The sequence below is a fragment of the Eucyclogobius newberryi genome, unplaced genomic scaffold (genome assembly GCF_026437365.1).
Source record: "Eucyclogobius newberryi isolate DKJ021-1_F unplaced genomic scaffold, fEucNew1.0.hap1 SCAF_17, whole genome shotgun sequence".
NCBI lineage: Eukaryota > Metazoa > Chordata > Actinopteri > Gobiiformes > Gobiidae > Eucyclogobius > Eucyclogobius newberryi.
The window spans coordinates 22,719,883-22,735,001 of record NW_027315801.1 but is presented as its reverse complement, the minus strand read 5'-3'; the positions used below and the strand labels follow the sequence as shown (position 1 = coordinate 22,735,001).

Genomic DNA, 15,119 nt, shown 5'->3' with positions numbered 1-15,119 from the left:
GTGCTAGAGAACAGTCAGTATAAGCCTGTGCATGGCTTTGGACAAATAGATATGTAGTGATGTCTATATCCTCCTGAGACATGGAATAATATCTATACAAACACTTTCTATTCTGAAAAATCTGCGTCTTGAAATAAGGCCTAATACTCTTTGAAAGTGCTTATGAGTAACATGAGGCAAGATTATACATGAACTTATACTTTCATTGACTTTTAAGGGTTGCGACTGTCATTATTGTTTATCCTTTGTAGTTGTTGGATATATGTATGTAAACATTTTCATATTTCTGTAATTTTTGTGGTTCTGAGTAAAGAAGTTTAAGTTGTCAGTTTGGATGGAAGGTGCTCTATAAATAAACGTGACTATAGAACATCTAAATAAGATGACGATTTCTAAATAAGGCCTCATGGTCTTGGATTCTTCACTGTTTTGTCTGAGTTTAACAAGCCTTCTAAGTAATTGCAACGTGACTCTCAGCCTGTTTATACAATGGAGATAAAACATGATGGGTGGTTATATTCTAGTAAGTAAGTTCATGATTTTTATAATGGACATAAAGATACACCAGATGTGTAGTGTCACAATTAGAGATATGGGAAAGTACAGCATGTTCACTCACTATAGAGGACAAAAGTTCACTACTGTGTCTCAAGGGGATATTTAACTTGTTACATAACTCTACCTCAGCTATTTTTTATCCCATCAGTCAGATTATGACGGCATTGCTTCATGGACTAAATGTATCATTTTTGTTATCCTCGCTTCCTCCTCAGGGTTTTTGGGTTTGTCGCGCGTAAGCCAGGCAGCCAAGGGGAGAACGTGTGCCACCTGTTTGCAGAGCTGGACCCGGAACAGCCCGCCACTGCCATCGTCAATTTCATCAACAAAGTCATGCTCACTCAGAAGAGATAGACCCAAACAGACAGAGACATCCACCAGTGTGTCAGTAAAATGTGTGCTACAGAGAAGCACAATCTGAAGGTCAATATATCACGTGTAAAGTACTACAGTGGATTACATATAGTATTTACAGGGTTTAAATTAAGGATACAGAGTTCCCTTGTGGCAGAAAGTTAGCAATGATATTGGGTTCAGAAATGCATTACAATCAGTATTCCTTCCATTAAACAGATACTTCAGATTCTACATGTAGGCTAATCAGAATTGCTGTACAGTAGTAAATGTACTTCAATTCAATTCAATTTATTTTGTTGCTCCAAAATCACAACAGCAGTTTCGAAAGGCAACAATGAAATAGAGAAGTAGATTAAACAATGTTCACGGGAATTAGGCAAACTGTCCCTGAACATCCCCTGTCCTTAGACCCTCCTTCTCAGTGAGGAAAAACTACAAAACCCTGTGGTAAAAAGTAAAAACCTCGTGGAGAACCACAGTGAAGGAGCGATCTTACTCCCACGGACGGACAGGCTGTAGACAGGCGGTCTGAAACAGTCCCACTCCGAGAGAGGAGTGGAAAAAGGAGAAAAACATGCAAAGAACCGACACAGGTGAACTGAAATATGAAATATTGTTGATAGGAAAAGTAGTCAGAACCAGTAGATAGTGTTTAAGCTGCCATACGTCCCCCAGCATAGTTGCTCCTAGGGCAACATAGCTGGGAAACTAGGTTTTTATTTCTGTTCCTAACTGGCCTGACCATAAGCGATTTCAAAGAGGAACATTTTAAGCTTAATCTTAAATGAAGAGACTGTGTCAGCCTCTTTAACATGGACAGGAGCTGATTCCATAACACAGGAGCTTGGTAGCTAAACGACTAAAATTGCTCGAGTAAAATTTTGTTTTTGTCAATTTAAAATTAGCTTTACTGACTTCACTGGCTTCATTTGGATAGTTCATTGTTCATAGTATCAATGCTCCAGTTTGCCTCTCTAAACATAAGCTCAACTCAATTGTTAAAGTTTTCACAATTAACAATTAACCATACTTATAATTATAGTTCATATAGTCTACCTACTCAATTTAAGGAAGCTTGGTTCAATACACTGTTCAGCAATAAGCCAAAAACACTAGAAACTGACAAAATTCTCCTTTTGTTGGAGTTATTTCTATATTCACGATCTCTCTGAGTATACAGTATATATATATATATATATATATATATATATATATATATATATATATATACTTATATATACTTATATATACATAAATAGGTGATATGTACAGCTTCACATACTGTGCCTTGTTCCATCCTCTGCTGCACCTCTGTGACACTGCCAAACAGAAAGGACAATCCTTATATTAACTAATGATATGGTTCCTTTCACACTTTCGAATGTAAAACTTTACTTAACCAGACTTTGCTAAAAATGGCTGCCACAAGATCCTGGAAAACAAAGACCAGTTTTATCTGATCACTTTGGGTTCATGGCTGTTTCTTTGTGGAGAGAATTTGTGTACAGATGAAGTAAGCCAACGTTTCTTCCATTTGCAGGGTAGAAGCAGGTGAAGTGTAAGAGGACGGACACGTGCTTTACTAGAGCAGAAACTGAGGCCAAATAGACCTTTGTGTGCTTAACCAAAGAGAAAGCACTATTGTATTAATAAGCTTATATTCAGCTATATTTTTGTACCTATGCTTATATATATATGACTATGCATTTATGTAGTGGATGAACCGTAGACAGACTAGTATCACAGCCATAATATATTAAGCTGTATCCGCGCCATAATTATGTAGTAATATATTTTCACATGCAGCTATAGAAGTCTATACGAGTCATAAAGGACGTGTTGGAAGAATATGATATTTTGTATGCAACAATGAAGACATGTATTAAAGCGAAATAATGAGCTACTGCATTTTTGAGTCTGTCATTGCAAATAAAAATACATATGGTTGGTGGTTGGCAATTTTAATTTTATTATCAGTTCTTTTATGAAAACAAAGTATACAAATTCAATAAATCATTACAATTCACAAGCTAAAGAACAATTCCTTTTTAAAAGCAGTTGTGGTCACTGCCTGAAAACCTCTAAGGCAATTGTTAAACGCACAGAATTAGTCATAATTGAAAACTAAAATATATTAAAAACACTCAAATGCATACTTGGCATTATCACTGAATATATACATATATTTCCCATCTTTTTTTCATAAAACAGAAGCCCTTTGTTTCGTATGGAATCCTAAAAAGTTCTCCAATACTGTATCTTCTTCAGAGTAACCTTTTGTGCCCCAATTGTGCAAAATGTTTCACTGATGCAACTTCAGCACTAGACCAATATCCTTTGGTCGTGTGACAGCAGGAAAGCGTGAACCTCAGCAGTTAACTAGTTCACTTGTTCATTGTCTATTCCCCTAAAGAAAAGAGCATTCTCTCCTGCGCGGCTGCTGATTTGGCAACAGTGATGGCAAATAGGAAAACATCAGCAGGTCAACATTTGTGAAAACAGCCACCTCCCCGAATTAAGTCAAGTACACTCCAGAAAAGCACCCATACATGTAGTAACGCTCGCTTGACCTCCTGCCCATCTGAAGATCCATTCATAAACGTGTCCAGTGTCTTCGGTGTGGACGGGGGGTTTAGGAGGGGTCCCAGCGCTGCCTGTGGGGGAATGTGCTGTTGGCCCCGCAGTCGATGTAGGGGTAAGACTCCAGGTTGTTCTGAGACGTCCTCACCATGGACGAGCTCTTCACTGACGTCCTGGAGACAAACGGCGTGAGAGCATTGTGGGTCGGTTAGACATTCAGTAACAACACGTTTGGGGTTTTTGCGCACTCGCACGTACTGTCAACAAGCATGAGCGCTAGGCTAATTGACCTCAAGCACCAAAACCAACCAGAACGTGAGTACTTCAGTTTAAAATGTTGTGGTAGTAGTAGTAGTGAAACAAATGATTAGAGATACTTACTGCATGAATACCACAATGTTATGGACCTTAATACTTGGCATGGTGCAGAATGTGCTGAAACAAACAAGAGACGTGTTGGGGTTGTCAAAAGTATCAAAAAAAAAAATTATTGTATAAGTATTGATACAAAAAAAAACATATCGACAAAAAAGGACAATCTTGGGACAGTTGTAGAATGATCTTGAGCTTTATCAGAACTAGTGTAAGACCAAAGGGAAATATAATAAAAGTACTATTATTTTTTTGTTGAACATCGTCTAGAAAATGTGTGTTTTTTATTTATTTTATTATTATAATTTTGGTATTGAAATTGGCATCAAGTATCAAGCCAATTCCTTCAAAATAAAAGAAATGTAGTAGTAACACTAATACATACAGCTTAGAAGTATATTGGATAAAGGTAAAGCTACTTTAAATGACTTACTACACATAAGGTGAGCTGCTGCCAATCTCCACGTTCACTGTGTAGTTCACCTAGGCACAGTAAAGAGTGAAACACACAGTAAAATACACCTAACTTAACACTTCAGACGTATTCAGAATTTCCTGTACCTGGGATTGGCTGAGGGGCTGGATGGTGGTCACATTGTCCTTCTGACTTGAGCCCACCACTGTCTTCATGTACAGGACCTGGCAGCTGAGGCTCTGTACCAGCACGGAGAAGAAGTTGGGGTTGCTGAAGTTCAGAGTGCTCTGTGGAACAAAACAGGCTCCTATGAACCGCTTTGCACATCTTTTTGTTTAAGGCAAATGCTTTTCTTCTTATCATGTGTGTAAAAAAATGTACAGCAGTTTGACTTGTGTTTCCTTGTATTACTTCAAACTAAAGCTCAAACAATCACTGGGAGACGGGATTATTCAACCATGTGGTACAAAAATAGAACAGAAATAAAAAACATATTATAATAAAGCAAAGAGCTGTGCAACTAAATCAAGGAATACAGCGGCAGGGCTGAACGAAAATATCCATTTGCATTTTTTCTGACATGCATTGAGATGTTATTAGATTTGCAATTGTTTTTCTGTTATGTTATGTTTATTTATAGAGTTATGTTCAAAGTTCAGATTTCAAACAGGAGCATTGACTTTAGACAAGCCTGTAACACGAACTACATTGATTGAAGACAAGCATCACATGCATTTCAGATGTTTGTGTAGGTCTTAGCGACAAGATTAGCAGGTTTTGTACATCAGGAGACAGGATGTTTTGTTATTTGCACAAAAGATTATGTCACCTTAATAACTGCAGTCTTTGTGTTACAGCATTTGCAACCATTAATATTGCAAATCCTATTAAATTGCGATATCTTGTGGCGCTGTACAGTGGAAAAACATGAAACTGTATTTGAACTAGATCTAAAATAACACTGAGTCACTGGTCTGAATGTCTCAAAGAATACCATGTTTGTAATACAACTTACCCTATTTTTTCAGACGATTTAGAAAGTAAAACAAACATTGTACATTGTGTTTAGTAAGCAGAAATTCTGAATTATAACTCACAGTCAGCTTCATCAAGACCCTCTGATCGGACTGGTCAAAGTGGACGTTTACAGAGTGCACCCCGTCATAAGCTACGATGACAGGCCGAGGGAAGAGGAAGAAGGCCACCAGGCCGAAGGTGAGGAGGCACAGCACCACGGAGAGCACCACGTACAACTTACTGCGTAAAACACATTTCACATCATTTATGTATAGAACAAGCAGGTGAATAGTATACACTTCTGTCAGCATTCTCACGTTCTTTGGGGACGCAGCCTTTGGTCATTGTATGGAATCAGAGCCACGAGTTCATTCACTTGCTCTGTGGAGAAGTGGAATAATAATTAGACAAAACACATCTGGATTTGTGATTTTTTTTGTGCTGAACGTCTCGTGTGCTGGGATGAGGCTTGAACTGTCAATACTCCAGTCAAGGGGCAAAGTCTACTGCTTGACATTCTGTTAATCTGCAGTCAAATTATCAGTGTTCATAAGACTATAGCTGAGTATTGATTAAGCATGCATAGTGTATTGATAAATCTTGGTGGGTGAGAACTGAAGCTAGCATGATAAACGTCATGTCATGTTCCTTGCAGGCCCTGATGAAAACATAATATGTGTCTTTAAGTTTAGTTCCAGACATAATGATTGCACAAATGTTGATCAATTAACCTGTGTATTGTTTAAAGAGCGTATGACAGGTTTTTACCATTTTCTAATTTTGGCTTTATTTGGTGTATTTATACCTGCTGTACATATAAATTATAGTTTTATTGAGTGGTTATTTGTGGAGGAAAAAAATGAAAAATCTGTAGAAAATTACAGGAAGTGACGTCACACTACTAGGGACATTAATTAAAATTTTCATACATAGTTTACACAAAGACACAATTATTTTTTTTACTCTAATCATTAAGTCCACAAAATAAAGTCGCTCTCACAAATTTGTATTCGCCAAATAAAAATAAATAGATGAGTTTTTGCCCAGTCTTTACTGGGAAATTTCCTAGTGTGATGTCATCAATCATAAAACAGGAAGTTAAACTATAAACCTAACGGTATTTGTAATTTGTGGCAAAATTCGAAATATATTTATCTTACAGTTCAATGGGTCGTCCAACCTGTCACAAGCACTTTAATCACGTCCTATAATGATTTAAACTAGTGTTGAATCACGGAAATGCTGCCTCCGTATGTCCACCCTGCCTCGGTCCCATAGAACCCAGGTGCAGCCCACCCCGAGCCCACCTGAGGGGATCCGGCCGGTGCCCTGGCACGTGGGGCAGGTGATGCTGTCCCTCCCGGTGAACTCCACGTACGGAAACTGCGCGATGTCCTCCCTGCGGTCCACCCCGTCCAGAGAGTCGATCTCGGGCAGCGGCTCTTCGTCTCCCCGCCGCGTTTTGTGCCCCTTTTCGGGGAGCAGAGAGAGTCTGCTGCTGCTGCGGGACATCCTGGTCCCCATGGAGCCGGATCAACACGTCTGTGAGCGGGATTGTTTGCGTTGGGACCCGGAGAACGAGGCAGGAAAACACATTAGCTCAAAATAAAAACGGAGCGGAGTTTAGTTTTGTTGACGCAGCAGAACACGATGTATCCGCGGAAGAAGCAGCGGTGCCTCATGTGTCCATCGCGAGAGAACTTTGTGTTTTTAATCAGTGCGAATTAAAAGTGACTTTTCTATGAGCTTTGACCACGCAGTTCAATCAAAAGCATCAAATCTAAAAAACTTGACCTGAGACATGAGCTCTCGTGATTGTCCCGCCTCGGACTATGACATGAACGCAACACTGTCAATGCACTCACTGTCGCCTTCAGGAAACCTCGGCATTTTGACAACTCTTCTATTCTCAAATAACGGGACGGGATTTAGTTTTTTATTTGGTGTGCTGATAAGATAATGAAATACAAGAAACGACAATCTTGTACAGCATATTGGAAAATATAATGATAATGATAATAATAATAAAAGTAACAATCAGGACACTGGGTCAATGTGTGGAAAATGTGTGCAAAGCATTAAAAAATAATAACTATTAATAACTATTAACTAATAACTATTGAAGGAAAACTGGTAAATTGACAGATGGAAAAGGCTTAAAAATAGCAAAACCTTTTAAAAAAAAATATAAAGGGCTGAGCCCCATAGGCCTGAGCAGGTGTGTAAGTCTACTGTGGGGTCACTGGGTCAAATGCCCTAAAAGCTATTGAAATAAAAACTATGTGTTTACTGTAAACAAAATATATAATTATTATTATTATTATTATTTTTAATTTGACGATTACATTTTTTTTTTAATAGTAAAAGGTTTTAAAAGAGGATATAGAGGGCTGATCCCCAGAGCCCTGACATGGGAGTAATATTCTAAAATAGTTTGGGGTCACTGGGTCAAATGTCCTAAAAGCTATTGAGATAAACTGGTGTTTTACTGTACAAAATGCCTTTAAAATAGTAAAAACACATAAAGGGGGATATAAAGGGCTGATCCCCATAGCCCGGAGGTGGAAGTAATATTCTACAGCAGTTTAGGGTCGAATATCTAAATATCTGTTGAATTTCCAATATCTAACTAACTTCATCGCGGACCATAGAAATGGCAGAACATAGCGGGGAACATATGCACAGGTCTTGCTTATCCCAAACGTGCCTACTATTGAATATCATTGGCTGATGGAATTTTGTGACATCACAGGTTTAAAATGAAATATATATCTGATAGTTTTTATTACAATAATAAAAACAAAAACATAAAATCAACTATCATACCTTTTCTTCAGATTAGTGCAGATATAGTAGAAATGGCCTCAGTAGCTGTTCCTAGTTTATCTTTGTATAAATTGTAGCATATTTTTTGCTGACTCATAAAAATACAGTATAATATAAAGTAAGACAGAGTCACCAATAAGAAAAATAAGGAAAATGTGTTTATTTTGTGTCACATTTCATCTGAAGTTCCTTAATCTCACTTAATCAGAAAGAGTTGGATGTGTCAATCTGTCCCGCCAGTTTCTTCTTCAGCTCAGCGTTCTCTCTCTGCAGCAGTTTATTCTGAGAGCAAAAGGAAAGAAAAGAAAATTATTTTGTCCATTCTGTTTAAATGTGGGCTTCAGCTTTTCTGGTGGAGGGTCTGTCACGTGCATGTCCCTTGGAGTTGTTATTGCATTGCCTGGAATATCCCCCAGTTACGGGTCCGATCTGTGGAGAGGTGACCCTGCTCGCAGCCAGTCGAGGTATGTGTGAGCGATAAAAACACCCATAGTTGAATCAATACGTGTGTGTGTGTGTGTGTGTGTGTGTGTGTGTGTGTGTGCGCGTGTGCGTGTGTGCGCGTGTGTGCGCGTGTGTGCGCGTGTGTGCGTGTGTGTGTGTGAGCTGTACCTTGTGTCTCAGAGCCTCCACAATCAGGTCCCTCCCTCCCTGAACACTGCTCTCCTTCTGTGAGGCTTTAAATGCATCCCCGATCACAGACACCAACACATGAGACTGAAACACAAGATGAAATATGTTTCCCTCTAAACAGGCCACAGAGACAAACCTCAAACACCCGCCAAGAACAAAGACACACGGCAAAACATGACATCTGCGCCTGAGTAAAAGTATTACAATGGTACTATTCGAACTATTGATTTATCAATTCTGGGAAAGAAGTTCTCTATCTTTAATCTATAGATCTAGCTGACCAAAGAAGCAGGAGGAGGTAAAGAATGTGCACATGACTTTGAAAGAACTGATTAATGAGTCAAAGGAGAGAGTGAGGTCCGTGATTCAGAACACGAGGACACTGGGCACTGACTCTTATCCATCTTCTAATCCCTACCCCTGAAAAAGTAATAAATATATATATCAAATGTCATGACTCGTGTGATATTCATTTCCTGTTCCTGGTTTGGTCCTGGTGCACCTCTTATAATAGAGTATAATAATTGACCCTATTAATAGCGTCAAGTTTACACTATTACAAAAATTGCTTGATAGAAACCATGGAAATGCCTTAGATTGTAGTAGTGTGTGTCTTGCCTAAGGACACAAAAACCACATCCGATATAATTTCAATTCCAAACTGTATCTTCCAGCTACTTTAAGTTCTCCATCTCCGAGTCGAAGCTTCGTTCATCCAGAGATGGAACATTTTGTGCCCTCTCTGAGCGACGGTTTGTTCTCTCTGAAGGCGTCTCCATTCATTATATATGCTTTTATTGCAAATGCACATGCAATAATTACCAGAATATACAACCTCTGACAAGAATTCCAATTTAAATCAGTGATAAATAGTTCAAATGTCAGTACTCACAAACTTCTTGCTCTGAAAGAGGTAGCAGTGGTACATGTCTGCGGCCGGGTGCTTGGCCACAAACCCAAAGACTTTAGGTGAGGATGGGATCACAGCGCAAAAGGACACAGTGGGCAAAGGGCACGAGTACAATAGAAACTAGAGGAGGCAGACAAGCACAGTTTGTGATCATGTTTATCATCTATAATAATAGTATAGTATGTTAGGGTTCCACCTTGGTTTTGTTTTCCAGGATGTCAAGTCCGTTCAGAGACAGGAACAGGTGAACTTTACTGTTCTTTGCAGCTTTTTCTGAAGAAGTTGAATCAGCAATCTGTAGAGTGGAAAATAAACACTTTTACTTTAATATTGGAAAACAAACTGGCCTTGTTTTGCCAGATTTGTTCCTGACAAACACAAGGTTATTTTTTTTACATCGAAACTAGTAAAAATCTTCATTGTATATAAATAAGATTCCCTTTTTAAAAAAAAATCAATGTAAAAAAAGAAAATACAAAGCCAAAATAATGAAATTTGATGTAAAAAAAAAAATCGTAATAAAAACACAAAATAACCTTCATACAGTCACGCTACTTCTGTCCTGCTTTTTAAAGTATGGGCTAAAAATCATTGTTTTATGGATATTAGTTGCAAAATACTGCCTTCGGGAAACGGTGAAGCATCAATATTGCACAAGAACAAGAACTATACATTTTGTCTTTTTCACTTGAGGGCCAGTCAGATTGTTTGGACTTTAAAGTGTGATTATCAGAATCAGAAAAGGTTTATTGCCATCGTCAATGAACAGAATTCACAAACAGAGGAACTTGCTTTAGTGATACGGTGCTACATAAAAAAAAAATTAACAAAGATAAATATTATGAAGTATTCTGTCAAATAAAGTATTTTTGTTCAAAGCACTGAACAAAAATAGAGCAAGTATAGTTACCCCGCGCAAATAGATACATACTAAATAATTGTATGTACTGTAATAATCATAGACCTTGAGACTCAGTGCTGCCTCCTCCAGGATCTGCAGACCCTCAGGCCGCAGCACCTCCACACGACCCAGGAACTAAAGGAAATGTACAAGAAATGTAGTAAACCAGCGTAGTGTTGTATTTTTAGACTAGCAGCACAAATACCTTGACTCTAAAGGTGATCTCATTGTCGTCCTCAGAAATGTCACTCATTTTCCACTGCAGTTGATGAAGAAAATGTGGAATAAAACTGCCTTAAAACAGTCTTAAAAATAATCCTAAATTAATACGGTATTACTTTAGATTTTCCAACAAAAACACACGACTATCCAAGCTGCACATTCACTGTTGCTTTGTAGGTGTGTGTGGTTGACTAGTCAATTATTCACATGACGGGTCTTCCTTATTGCCACTTATCAGAGGTTTCTGTATAAGACATATTCCATCATAAACTTGAGAACAAAGAGTAAACAGGTAGGGTGTAGGTAATGCTACTTTCCGTTTTATGCTTTTAGAAGATTAAAATAACCGCGGTGAAGTTAGTTTCACGTTGGACGTTGGACATTCGCCTCCGCAACTAGAGCGGGAGCTTCCTCTGAGTGTGCCCCGCCTGCAGTAGCTCGACACAGGGAGCTGCGCGCTGAAGTGCCGCTTGGTACGCCAGTTAGGGACCGACTCTAAAGTACCCTTTGTTTAAAAATGTGTTATCTTAAAAAATATCAAACGTATCTATATTTAAAAAAAACCAATATTGAGCATGAATCCAATTTGCTAATATTAGATGCAATAGTCCTTTTGGGCTGAAAAATTAACCCTTTGTAGATTTTTAAAGATTTTTTTTTTGTCAAAAATCAAGGATTCTTTTCAATAGCTCCTAAGTTAGCAAACCTAGATAGTAAACGCTAAGTGATTATAGTAGTTGTGGTCTCCAGGTATCACGCACACCTTTTACTTTTTCGAATTAACTCTTTGTAGATTTTTAAGGAATATTTTTCGTCAAAAAACAAGGACTCTTTTCAATAGCTCCTAAATCGGGTAACCTAGAAAGTCAACCCCAAGTTATTATAGTAGATTGAGTGTCCAGGTATCACGCACACCTTTTACTTTTTCAAATTGGTCCTTTGTTGATTTTTAAGGAATATTTTTTGTCAAAAATCAAGGATTCTCTTCAATAGCTCCTAAGTCAGCTGACCTAGAAAGTCAAACCCAAGTGATTATGGTAGTTGTGGTCTCTAGGTATCACGCACACCTTTTACTTATTCAATTTAACCTTTTATAGATTTTTAAGGAATATTTTTCGTCAAAAAACAAGGATTCTTTTCAATAGCTCCTTAATCAGCTAGCCTAGATAGTAAATGTTAAGTGATTATGGTAGCTTGAGTCTCCAGGTATCACACACACCTTTTACTTTTTCAATTTAACCCTTTGTAGACTTTGAAGGAATATTTTTCGTCAAAAAACAAGGATTCTTTTCAATAGCTCCTAAGTTAGCAAACCTAGATAGTAAATGCTAAGTGATTATAGTAGTTGTGGTCTCCAGGTATCACGCACACCTTTTACTTTTTCAAATTAACTCTTTGTAGATTTTTAAGGAATATTTTTTGTCAAAAAACAAGGATTCTTTTCAATAGCTCCTAAATCAGCTAGCCTAGATAGTAAACGTTAAGTGATTATGGTAGTTTGAGTCTCCAGGTATCACGCACACCTTTTACTTTTTCAATTTAAACCTTTTATAGATTTTTAAGGAATATTTTTCGTCAAAAATCAAGGATTCTCTTCAATAGCTCCAAAGTCAGCTGACCTAGAAAGTCAAACCCAAGTTATTATAGTAGATTGAGTCTCCAGGTAACATGCGCACCTTTTACTGTTTCAATTTAACCCTTTTTGAATTTTAAGGAATATTTTTCGCCAAAAATCAAGGATTATTTTAGCAGTTAGCAAACACCGTAGACTGAAAAACGGTCAAGGAAACGGCCTGTGCTACTGGACCCTGGACCACAGAATGTCAGCAGAGCTTTGAGGCCTTAAAAGCCAAGCTCACCACGGCCCCGGTACTTTGCCTACGCTGACTTCTCCCTCCCATTCATTCTGGAGGTTGGTGCAAGTCATGCTGGATTGGGGGCAGTGCTCTCCCAAAATGCTGACACTTTGTCTCGCCAGCCTGGCACTTCCTTACAGGAGGTGGCACCGGGAACTTGGGGCACATGTCTGCCTGGGCAGTTAAAACAAGCCCTACAAGGAGTGGTTACACAGGCAACACAGTCCCTTGTGACTTTTCTACCGCAAGTTGCCCCTGCTGACCTCCGCGAGCTTCAGCAGTCTGACCCTGCCATACAGGAGATCCTGACCTTTTGGCAACAAAATTGACAGCCCACTCGTGAAGAGCGACGAGCCTTCTCTTCGACTGCCCTCTTAGTGCTGGCCCAGTGGGACCGCCTGGTAGAGTTAGAGGGGCTGCTGTATCGGCAGGTGTTTCGTCCTGACGGTGGTGGGGCTGTGTATCAACTCCTTCTGGCTAAAGCCTTGGTCCAGAATGTCCTCACCCAGGTCCATCAGGAGCATGGACACCAAGGAATAGAGAGGACTCTGGCCTTGCTGTGTTCCCGGTGCTATTGGCCAGGTATGTCACGGGAGGTAGCCCAATGGTGCCAGGCTTGCGAGAGATGTCAGCGTGCAAAGGACAACCAATCAGTTCCTCACGCCTTTATGGGCCACTTACTGGCTTCACAGCCAAACGAGATCCTTGCTATCGACTTTACCCTGTTAGAGCAGACCTCCACTGGTCTGGAAAACGTGCTGGTCATGACTGACGTTTTTAGCAAATACACACTTGTAGTTCCAACCCGCAACAAGCACGCTTCCACTGTGGCGCAAGTCCTGGTCACAGAGTGGTTTGCAAGTTTGGTGTGCCGGCACGCATACACTCGGAATAGGGACGAAACTTTGAGAGCACTCTCATCCAGCAGTTGTGTAAGCTGTATGAGATTACAAAGTCTCGGATATTGAACTATTGGCTATTGGCATGAGGCCATATTATCTGCCCCGGGAGTTCTTGCATGTGATTTTGATCGTAGTCTATGTGGCCCCGTCTGCCAATGCTGAATATGCTTGTGAAGCACTGCTTTCCTGCACTTGTAGGCTGCAAACACAGCATCCACAGGCTCTCTTTCTCATCTCTGGTGACTTTAACCACGCTTCTCCCTCTTCTGTTCTACCAACATACACCCAGTATGTCACCTGCCCCACCAGAAACAATAGAACATTGGACTTGTTTTTTGCCAACACCAAAGACGCTTATTCTTCTTCCCCCCTCCCTCCCCTGGGCAGCTCGGACCACAACCTTGTACATCTGAGGCCTGTGTATGAACCCATCGTGCGCAGGCAGCCTGTGGTGTCCCGTGTGGTGAGGATGTGGTCTGCTGAGAGCGAGGAGGCTCTGAGGGACTGCTTCAGCACCACTGTCTGGACTGAGCTTTACGGCCATGGGGAGGACATCAACACCATCAGAGAGTGCATCACGGACTACATCAACTTCTGTTTTGAGAACATTGTTCTCTCCCGGACGGTGTGGTGTTTTCCAAACAACAAGCCATGGATTACCCGTGAACTGAAGGCTCTGCTGAAGGAGAAGAGCCTTCAGGTCAGGGAACAAGGAGGAGCTGAGGACTGTGCAGAAAAAGCTGAGGAGGAAGATCAGGCAGGCTGAAGCCGGCTACAAGAGGAGGATGGAGGAGCAGCTGCAGCAGAAGAACATTCAGGGAGTGTGGAGAAGCCTGAAAACCATCTCGGGCTTCAAAATCCCCCCTGCCCAGACAGAGGGGGATCTACAGTGGGTGAATGATTTAAATGCTCACTTCTTGAGATTTGATTGGTCACCCGCCCCTCCCCCTGCACAGCTGCATGCTCCCTCTTCCACAGCTGGACAATGCCCTGCATCCGTTCCTCTTCATTTCTCCGCCCCGGACCATCAGCTCCCCACTTCGCCTGGACTCACCCATCCCCCCAGCACACAGTCCCCCTGCCAACCACTGACTGTCACAGCAGCACAGGTGAGGAGTGAGCTGAAGAGGATTAAAGTGAGGAAGGCAGCAGGACCTGACGGCATCAGCCCCAGGCTCCTTAAGTCCTGCGCAGATGAACTGTGTGGAGTTATGGAGCATGTCTTCAACATGAGCCTGAAGCTGAGGGTGGTACCACATGTCTGGAAGACCTCCTGTCTGGTACCTGTGCCCAAGACACCGCGCGCCAAAGACCTCAACAGCTTCAGGCCGGTGGCTCTCACGTCCCACCTGATGAAGACACTGGAGCGGCTGGTCCTGGACCACCTCCGCTCCACCGTGAGCTCAGTCATGGACCCGCTGCAGTTTGCATACCGGCCTGGCATTGGAGTGGAGGACGCCATCATCTCCCTGCTGCACCGCTCTCTCTCTCACCTGGAAAAGCCTGGCAGCTCTGTGAGGATCCTGTTCTTCGATCTTTCCAGCGCCTTCAACACCATCCAGCCGCTGCT

The 15,119-nt window shown here is 40.7% G+C and overlaps 3 protein-coding genes across 7 annotated transcripts in view; 1 reads left to right on the top strand and 2 right to left on the bottom strand.

The window, feature by feature from the left end:
* tns2a (tensin 2a) overlaps positions 1 to 2,823 on the top strand; it is a 62,339-nt gene extending 59,516 nt beyond the window's left edge. For all 5 annotated transcript variants that reach the window (XM_072449510.1, XM_072449508.1, XM_072449507.1 and 2 more), the window contains one exon: positions 774 to 2,823. In XM_072449510.1, the coding sequence (XP_072305611.1) occupies positions 774 to 912 (139 nt within the window). In that variant the 3' untranslated portion in view covers positions 913 to 2,823. The remainder of the gene's footprint in view (positions 1 to 773) is intronic.
* Positions 2,608 to 6,865, bottom strand: tmem106c (transmembrane protein 106C). The gene is made up of 7 exons (XM_072449512.1): positions 6,607 to 6,865; positions 5,617 to 5,680; positions 5,380 to 5,539; positions 4,429 to 4,569; positions 4,301 to 4,350; positions 3,877 to 3,930; positions 2,608 to 3,668 (listed from the first exon to the last, which is right to left on the bottom strand). The coding sequence occupies exons 1-7, from the start codon at positions 6,821 to 6,823 to the stop codon at positions 3,548 to 3,550; spliced, it is 807 nt and encodes a 268-aa protein (XP_072305613.1). The 5' UTR covers positions 6,824 to 6,865; the 3' UTR covers positions 2,608 to 3,547.
* Positions 6,866 to 8,272: 1,407 nt separating this feature from the next.
* Positions 8,273 to 10,828, bottom strand: LOC140362451 (PTB domain-containing engulfment adapter protein 1-like). Its single transcript, XM_072448554.1, has 6 exons — positions 10,775 to 10,828; positions 10,633 to 10,704; positions 9,865 to 9,963; positions 9,651 to 9,788; positions 8,738 to 8,842; positions 8,273 to 8,407 (listed from the first exon to the last, which is right to left on the bottom strand). The coding sequence occupies exons 1-6, from the start codon at positions 10,820 to 10,822 to the stop codon at positions 8,330 to 8,332; spliced, it is 540 nt and encodes a 179-aa protein (XP_072304655.1). The 5' UTR covers positions 10,823 to 10,828; the 3' UTR covers positions 8,273 to 8,329.
* Between the last annotated feature and the right edge of the window lie 4,291 nt (positions 10,829 to 15,119).